We start from the raw sequence: 9570 nt of genomic DNA, 5'->3' as shown, positions 1-9570 counted from the left end.
TTAATTAAAGGAACATCTGTCTGTCTTATAATTGCCTAACTGTCCAACGATTAGTTTGACAGGCTTCAAATTTGGTGACTTTGGCGATGTTTGGGGGAGAAATGTGACATGTATCCCTACACAAGACTTTTTTCATGTCCTGTTTCACCTGTCTCTCGTGGAGAAATTAAAGGAGACAGAGGCCACCCTCGCCTTCCTTTGATCTGTATGTGGGTTGCCGTGGCAACCATGGTAGTAAAAATGACAACACTTGAATGTTCTTTTGCTAAAAGAACACGCCAGTGTGTGCAGTGGCAACAACGACATTGTACGGACAAGAAATGCATTGAACGGGTGCTGCACTATAATATTAATGTATTAAAATTAAATTGAAAAATACATAGGATTTATGAGACCACATCTTTCTGTTCTTTGCATGACAGGTCCCTTGGCAGGTGACTTTTGATGTTGTTTGTGTAAGAAATGAAAGAAGTACCCCCAAAAGGTATCAAGGGACGGGCCTCCTCAAGCGATTCAATTATCCAAGTGTTTCTGAGGAAAAAGGAAACATACTGGTAGCTTTAAGGCTGATTTTTGTTCTTATAATATTTGCTCTTAAAAATGAGCTATCGAGGGAAATAGCTTTTCTGAACAGCCACACCAGACGGCCGAGAGAGTTGGGGGCGTTTATTGTCTAAGACGACAGATAATGACAAACAGTCACCAGAGTGATTGGGATTGATCCCATAGTTGTTGAGGAATGCCCATCTGGACCAAAGTTGTGGAGTGATGGACTGATAGACATGCAAAAAAAAAGTAGAAACAAGTGACTACACAGAAAGGAGTATTGAAGTGTATTGAAGGCATCATGCAGGGAGTCCCTGGTATTTTGTCTCACCCTCGTGTTAAATCTATCAGAAACTTGTCAAGTATCAGGTGACATTAATTATGGATGTCTCCTCTGATGGCTGAGCTGTTTGTTTTGCGAGCTTGTAAAATTGGACTCTGGATTTGAAGATGATTGGTTCATCAAGGTCACACGTGAGCGCCGCTCTGCTCTCTCTTTCCAGCTCTCCTCCAATTATGAGCCCGTGCTCACAGAGTAATGAGAGGATTGAGAAGAGAGGGAGCAACAGAGAGGGAGAGAGGGAAAGAGAATACAACAGCAGAATGCTGAATAAAACACAACATGGATGAAGGATTGGCAAGTCAGCACGTGCTGAACACAGTGGTATCTTTATCAAGAGTCATACAACGTACAACATACCCTCACCTGTCACTTTACTAACCCTTAAACACACTCAGACACATTTGTGTGTTTTTGGCTCTTCATGTGCTAAATGTGCTAATTGAAACCCATTCAAATCTACTACAACAGACACTGGTTACCACTCCCAGCTCAAGTCTAGAAAAGCTCTATAAAAATACAGACCATTACCAACTCTAGAACTCTTCTCTACTGATTTTATTTGGTAGTAACGAGTAACAAAGACAGTTAGAGGATATGTAGTGGAGTAACAGTAAAAGTTGCTAGAAATATAGATAACAAAGTACAGTGTGTTTACAGTGCCGTGTAAGTGCAGTGAATTTTGTACTTGAGTACAGTAACAAAGTATTTGTACACTGACCACTTCATGACCTGTGTGCCTAATATGTTGTTGTATGATGAGTGTATACAGTGTTACCAGTGTCAACATGTATGAACATGTGTATGTACTCAGCAATAACTCTGGGTTTCATCTCAAGACCACACCATTCAAAACAGATATTACCACAATCTTGGTCATTTACACATTGAGCTGGTGCTGTGCAGGCCGGGGCAGGCTGTCCTTCCACGCTCCCCACCCCCGAGTTAGTCTCCCTGGACTGGGCAGCCCAGCTCTTGCCCCTGTCCAGCACCATGAGACCAGCCGGTCTGAGCAAGTTCTCGTAATACCTACATCATTGACTTGGGAAATGGAGACAGTTAACACGGCTGCAGCTGAGTCGAAAGCCCCAAGGCCCTGTCTGCAAATTGCATTGTTCTCACAAACAATACTATTGAATAAAGCCACTGAGGAGCAACTTTGGCTTTGGAAGCTGTGTCTTTGATGACCTACTTTCAGACCTTCTTATCATTTAGGTTTGAGGACTTTGCCACCAACAGTTTGGTATTCAATATGCAACTTCTGTAAATACTGGCTCTGTGGCTGATAACTCTCCCTGTGTGATCCAAATGTTTTTGCATTCTCAGTGTAGATATTAATTATTCCACATATTGCCAAAAACTCCCGCATCCCTGCTCCAGGTTTTGTCAACAATTTCCATCTAATCCCCCTGCTCACTTTGGTTTTCACTTGTCTCTGCTTTAGTTGATTTATGTAGAGCTCCAATCTGCCCGTTGGTTGTTTGCGGTTGTCTGGACTCATGCGTGTTTGTGAGCAGTTAGGCTTGCTGTTATCGATCACAGCCAATGGCATCCCAGTCTCCAGCACCATAGCACAGAAGTGTCGTTCCTAAATATTTGTTCTATGTCTTTAAGTATTTGAGCACAGGCTTTCCAGACATGGGCTCATAGATTTCTGCATGAAAATACACCATAAAGATTAAGAGGCTAGTTTTACCATAATACTTTTGTTTTTATTTTAATTACATAGCGGCTTGGGGGTAAAAGTTTCCAACATGTAAGTCTTACAGTTGAGCTGGTCTACTGCTGCCTCGTTTAGTAAGGTTGTGTCACTTAGATAAATCCAAACAAGGAATCTGAAAATCTGAAGCCATAAAACATAAAACATAAAACACCTACATTTGTTGATGGAAGTGGATCAACAGCAGTTTTGTGCCATGAAGTAAAAAAAAATCACTGATTTTCTCTATCGACTTTGGTACACGCTTTGGTACAACGCTGACATAAAGTGGCAAATATTCTTCAGATGTCATACGCTTGCACAAGTGTAGATTTTATTGCGTGAGGGTGAGTGTCCGTGTCTCAGGCTGCCTCCTGACAACAACAACAAAGCGCTGGTTGTGCACATGGTGATGTCAGTGCTGACCTTGTCACACAAATACACTGTTTGTTACTATGTTAACGGAAAACATAGCTTGACTTTGAATACCTAAAGACCATTAGTATCCTCTAAACATTTTTTTTTTATTCCAAAAGGCTGTGGTTCCAATGTACTTTTTGTTCGTCTTGGGCTACTACAAGCTCCCACCAAGTTTCATTAAATTTGGTACAAATTAATCTTGGCTTGCTCCATCCATGTTTTCACCTTGGGGGGGGGTCATATCTATTAAACCTAATAGATAACAGCAATTCTAAGGGAAATTATAATAGTCTACTCATCAATGAAAAAAAATTCAATTCAATTCAAAACATTTTTGACAGAAAAAAGCCGTTTGCAATGTCAGTAAAGTCGGTTATTATGAGAAATCCAATGTTTATAAACTCCCATATATGGTTTACTAATAAATAGGGCAAATAAGGTTACAAGCCAATAAAAAGTCACTTCACTACAGAAGACCAATGAGGCATAAAGCGCTTGTGTCGGTGCCTTTATAGACTCTGCTGTGTATTATTATGTTATTGCTCATGCTGTTTACATTTATGTGACTGAATAAGATGCTGCTACTATTTCATCAAGACATAAGCTTTGGTTTTGGAGATTCAATAAATAAGAATCACTTCTATCCCACAATCATCTTATCTTGTCTTGTATTTGTTTTTATTAGATTGTACTTGCGGGCCAACATAAACGCCACTGTACTGCACAGTAGAGACAGCTTTGTATGATGGCGCCCTCTAATGGCTAACCTTTGTAACTACATCTCCCAGCAGCAGTAAACAGCCGCGCTCATCATCCGTTAGTTTGGGTCTTCATGCCCGATCATTACAGGAGACTGTAGCGGGACAAGGGAAGGGTAAAGGCCGGTTCTGAAGCTGCGCTCACTCCGTACTTTATCGGTAGGAACCAAACATTTCTGCTGTTATTGTTGTTATTGTATATTTCGCTCATGTTACACATAAACGGCCGTTACGAAAAAAGAGCTGCGTACCATTTAGCTCAGCAGATGTGAGTGGCTCCATCTTTGTTTTGCTACACCACCACATGAGCTAACGTTGTCTGAGCGGTCACACACAGCGTTAGCTTCCTAAACAATGCTGGGCCAACGCCTTATTTCAAACCCTGTTTATGTTGAAGAGACACACTGTGTTTGTTGACTACCAGGTAAGTAAATAAACAGACAAACAAACAAACAAACGGCCTGTGGCAGGCCCCATGATGATGCAGCAACAGTCATCTTCAGCATCACTGTCTTGTTTAGGCATAGGTTATAAACAGTGTATAAGCTGTTATTAATGAAACCATTGATTTATATCTAGTACTGGAAGATATGGCAAATATATCTTGTTTTATTTTAATTTAATTAATAATAAGTCAGTTTTATGATTTTACCAAAGCATCTCGTCACAGCCCTGATATTTATGATGTGGACACAAAACACTTCACCATATATATCTGTAGTAGCTTAATAATCTCCACTTCAATATAACAGCACATAAATGTAATTTCTGACAAAGCTTGCATATCACATAAGCTCAGACACATCTATGGTTTCAAATTGTTTTTCACACAATAATTTGCTGCTAAAAGCCCTTATTTATTTATTTCCATACAAAAAAAATTAGAGCTGAGTCAAGTAATTGTTTGGTCCATGAAATGTCAGAAAATGTTGATCAATGTTTGTCAAACCTGGAAATGATGATGTTCTCAAATGAAAATGATTCAGTTTTAAGGATTTCTTTGTTGTATGGAGCAAAGAATCCAGAAAATATTTACATTTAAGAAGCTAGTGTTGAAGAATTGTAGTTTCATTTAATCAACTTAACAAACAGCTGTTGCCCAAAAAAAAAAAGAGGCACTCACTGATTAACCTAATGAAGGGCACTAAAAGTTCATTCATTTTCAATGTCATCATCTTTTTCAAATGATTTTGTTTTAGGTGTACTCATCGATTCCCTGTAGCAGCGACCACTTGACTGGCATTTGTGTCACACCTCAGTGTCACCATGGGCTCTTCCAGCACTTCTGCCGCTCTGCTGTGTCTGCTGGTGGGAACAGTGGCTGCCGTTCAGGTCCCACACACAGGTGAGCAAAAGCCAGTGATGCAGAGAGAGAGGAACAAGTGAGGTCAAGATGTCAGCAGTTGAGTTCAACAGAGACGCAGCAGGCTGCAGATGATGTACATGGTTAAATATTGTGATTTTTAAATTAGTCTTGATAACCTGCAGGGCTGCAGCTGATGATTATTTTCATTGTCACTTAGTGTAATTTATTAGTTTTCTTAAGTAATTTAAACATTTGTGGGTTGTGAAATGTCACAAAATCTATCTTTTTACATAAGATGCATTTTGTTTAACCAATAGTCCGTCCAATCACATATGGCAAACTGAATTTTTGGAATTTGGAATTGAAATACCTAAATGATGAAACTAAATATATGGCGTATCCCTATCACACAGACAAATATTGTAAATAAGCAAACAAATGTAGTATTTGCACTGTAAATCTTTGACATCTGTGATAATTAAATAAATAAATGCTACTTTTTTTTCTTTGCAAACTCTGAACTGCTCAGATTTAGTTATCAGCTTTTTACTGGATGGCTGACGATATACGTAAATAACACATTTTGTGGAGCAGTGCACTTACATTAGTCAATACATTTCCATACTGGAAATCTATAGAAATTCTATTCAAGGAAACTGATTTTAATGATGTCATTTGTGTTTTCCTGCTATAAATTCTGGGGCTAATCCTCTATGAAAAATCATGCACTTTAATGTGCGAACACAGTGAGGAACCAAACAAGACAACAATTTCCTCGACACTTCTTCCTGATATCATCAAATTACCTATTTTGTAATAGTACTGACTGAGAGAAAACCTAGTGGCTGAAATTGCACATTCACTGTTTCTTCAGTGTTTCTGGATAAGCAGCAGGCGAGCGCGGTGATCTCACGTCAGAAGAGGGCCGTCGATGACAGTAACCCTTCCCAGTATTCCAACTTGGAGCAGGCTTGCATGGAGAGGGTGTGCTCCTATGATGAAGCCAAAAAGTTCTTCGACGACACATACCGCACGGTGAGCGGTTTGTCTATGACCTCGCAGCCACTGTGCAGCTTGAACTGTGCACTTATCTCACATGTTTACTCTTGCAGGACATCTTCTGGTCGGTCTACGTTGGTAAGTGCTCGATTAAAAATGATTTTTCCATCTCTGCACAGTTATTAGTGTTGCATTAGGTCACCTCAGACTTGCCGTCTGTGCTTAGACGGAGACCAGTGTGCGGAGAAACCCTGCAAGAATGGAGCACTCTGTTCGGACAGCGTGGGAGGATACGACTGTGTCTGCAAGGCGGGTTTCACAGGGGTCCACTGTGAAAATGGTGAGGTGGAGATGCTCGCAAGTTGTGTGTGTGACCGTAATTGTACATTTGCTTGTGTGGTGTGTGAGCTCTGCAACCTTCCCCTCTCTCTGCTTCCATGATGCAGACCAGACACTGTGCACCCTGGAAAAGAACAAGGGCTGCTCTCAGTTCTGTAAACCAAGCTACATGTCCTATCAGTGCTCCTGTGCCCATGGATGGAAGCTCAGCAGAGACAGAAACAAGTGTGAGCCTGCAGGTAGGTCGGTTTCCAGTGATGGAAGACGGACAAATAATCAAATGAGCCAAAACAAAACAAAAAAGATAACTGTTTTGCATTTCTCTCTTAGTCAGTTATGCCTGTGGTAAAGTGAACTCTCTGCGTCAGTGGGATGACAGACAGCAACTCAACCAGAAAAATAACTATGAGGGACTCAACTGTATGTCTTCAGAGTGTCCCTGGCAGGTAGCAACACACACAATAAACATTACAGGCGCCCCTTAAGGTAATTATTCTAACAAAAAGTTGAATTGTGCTGATTGCAGGCTCTTCTAAAGACTTCAGATTCAGCAGGTTTCTGCAGTGGAGTCATTCTGAAGGAGAACCTGGTTTTGACCTCAGCTCAGTGTGGCAAAAAACACGCTACCTTCCAAGTGGCTGTTGGTAAGCAGGAAAAAAAAACACACACAAAATCACACATGTCCATCAACAAGTAACCACAATTATAATTTAATTGTAACATTAAAAGTATAGAAGATGGATAGTGTTCAACTGGGTGTGGCTCCCGAAGGTCACAATTTACTGTTCTTATGGTTTTATATAAATACAAGGTTATCTTTTTTATATAAATAGAAAGGCTTTTTATGTCTAATTCTGAATTGATGCAGTTTACAATGTATGAACATTTTTGACCTTTTATGTGAACTTAATGTACAGTACATAGCTCAGGTACTGACATTACTGTGAGTGGGAAAATACACATGTTGGCCTGAATTCTCCATTTTCACTGCCAAATTATCTCAATGTGTAGTAATGGCAAGACTAATTATGAGAATGAAATAGTGAAATGATTGTTGTGATTTGTGATTAGAGTCTTAGTCTCGACAGTTTAAGAGTTAATATTTGTCATAACTTTTATCACTAATTTTGTGAAGATTAATTATCTGTGAATCAGCTAATTGATAAATCATTGCAGAGCTACTGTATACTGTAGCATGTGCACATGAGTTTGAGTGATGCCATCCATGCTTGCGCCTCCACAGGCAAGGTCAGAACCGACAATGAAGAGGGAGAGCAGACGCTGCATGTAGAATTAGTCCACGTCCACCCGCGCTATGTGGAGGGCCGCCCTGAAAATGACCTGGCCGTGGTCCAGCTCCGTGATCGCATCGTCTTTAAGAAGGGTGTGATCGCCGCCTGTCTGCCGGAAAAAGACTTTGCAGAGCGCGTCTTGATGACAGGACAGAGCCCCGCTGTGATCACCGGCTGGAAAGAATCCAAACAAGAAGTATCTGCTCTCCAGGGCCCGCTCATTCTTAACCACCTGGCATACAAGCAACTACCTCAGTGTGTGGAGACTCACCCAAACCTGATTACCAATAAAATGGGCTGCACTGTTCCTCAAACTAATGCTGACTGTGCCATGAGCCCTGGAAGCCCCCTGCTCACCTTACACAGGGAGGTGTTCTTCCTCACTGGGGTGGTGAGCCAGCCGCCTGGGGCTGAGTGCAGCAAAGGTTACATCTTCCAGAAAGTGTCACGCTACAGTGGCTGGCTGCAGTCTCTCATGGGCACCCGCTAAGCGTGAGTCAGTCAGTAGCTTTTTGGTTTACATATATAGGATATTGCAGCTGATAATATATCATTAAAAAAAAAGTTAATCAGGTGAATGTCTCCATGTGTGCACCTGTAGCTCAATCTTCTTATTAGTGTTTCCTTTTATTGTCTTGTGATAATACCCATTACCCATTTCCCAATTAATCTGTGGCTAAGCCCCGCCCTCAAATGCAGCCAGGCAAATCATAGCAAGTCCATAAAAAAGCTATGGTGATCATAAAGTTTCTGTGGAGTTATTGCGGGTCCGCCCTGAGGACCGATTGCGGTCATGCAGCTCAGGAATGTGGCCGCATGTGTCCTCAAACCACTTCTGAACATGGTTTTTGTGATCAGATCTGAGGACACATCCAGGACATGTCTTATATAGGGTCAAAGGTGACTCTGCTATCTTGCTAAAGTTAACTAACTGCACTGATGCCAACATTAGTGTCGATAGGGATGTATCATTAGCTCAGAAACTGCACACTGCTCATCATGACGACGTCTTTTAAAACACTTTCAAAACACACCGGGTCATAGACGACATCCAGTTCTATCAACATGAAAATGCCACAAACAACTGAATCATCATATCATTAGAAATGCCTGCACTTGTACACAAGCAAATGATCTAGACAAGTAGACCACTAAGCTCCATCCAAGCTATAGCCTAATAAGATAAGATAATCCTTTAATAGTCCTACACTGGGACAAGACAACATCCACTCGTCGTACATAAATTATGTCCCACTTTTTTCCCCCTCACTTTTGTCACCATTTTAATTGTGGCCTGTTTGAGTGAACTAAGGGGGCGGGGTTTAGTCGAAGCTCAGTTGTTAGAATTATGGTAACAACATCCACTGCTTTCCATGGACATCCTCATTTATCCACAAGGTGGCTCTCTGTGAACATAAACACTGAATGTGACTGCATGAGCGTCAAACCGCAGGGACAAACACAGCAGCATGAGACTGAGTGAATTATTCAGTGTATGTTTTGTGATGTGGAAATACCTTATAACCTTTAAGTCATGTTGTTTTTTTTGTGACTACTGTACTGGGTGACATGCTCCTTGTAACATTCCTGGTGATCACTACTCTCTGAATGTAATAAAAACTCAACACCACATGTGAGTAATGTTGTGCTTTATAGTATTTCATGAAAATGCAAAAAGTTACTGAGGTTCAGTGTCATTAGGAAGTAATGTTATTATATGACATAGTGGAGGTATAGATGAGACCTAGAGTACAAATCTCTGCCAAGGACACTTAATACAGTTAATGACACAGTAACAGAGACCTACATGAGGTACTATTACTTCTTATCGAGTTATCAAGATAAATGCCCCCCCCAAAAATGTTGTTCTA

At 40.8% G+C, this 9570-nt stretch overlaps 1 protein-coding gene across 1 annotated transcript; it reads left to right on the top strand.

The window, feature by feature from the left end:
* The first annotated feature begins 3788 nt into the window (after window positions 1–3788).
* proza (protein Z, vitamin K-dependent plasma glycoprotein a) lies at window positions 3789–9329 on the top strand. Its single transcript, XM_058652491.1, has 9 exons — window positions 3789–3922; window positions 4963–5108; window positions 5944–6104; window positions 6182–6206; window positions 6295–6408; window positions 6515–6646; window positions 6738–6853; window positions 6934–7051; window positions 7651–9329. The coding sequence occupies exons 2-9, from the start codon at window positions 5030–5032 to the stop codon at window positions 8187–8189; spliced, it is 1284 nt and encodes a 427-aa protein (XP_058508474.1). The 5' UTR covers window positions 3789–3922; window positions 4963–5029; the 3' UTR covers window positions 8190–9329.
* Window positions 9330–9570: the final 241 nt, after the last annotated feature.

The sequence above is a fragment of the Solea solea genome, chromosome 16 (genome assembly GCF_958295425.1).
Source record: "Solea solea chromosome 16, fSolSol10.1, whole genome shotgun sequence".
In the NCBI taxonomy this organism is placed as follows: domain Eukaryota; kingdom Metazoa; phylum Chordata; class Actinopteri; order Pleuronectiformes; family Soleidae; genus Solea; species Solea solea.
The sequence above is the reverse complement of the archived record's forward strand: the minus strand, read 5'-3'. Positions and strand labels throughout refer to the sequence as shown.

Coding starts and splice junctions, on each gene's coding strand:
- proza (XM_058652491.1), top strand. CDS start 5,030: ATGGGCTCTTCCAGCACTTCTGCCGCTCTGCTGTGTCTGCTGGTGGGA. Junction 6,105..6,181: donor TCGACGACACATACCGCACG/GTGAGCGGTTTG, acceptor TTACTCTTGCAG/GACATCTTCTGGTCGGTCTA. Junction 6,207..6,294: donor CTTCTGGTCGGTCTACGTTG/GTAAGTGCTCGA, acceptor GTCTGTGCTTAG/ACGGAGACCAGTGTGCGGAG.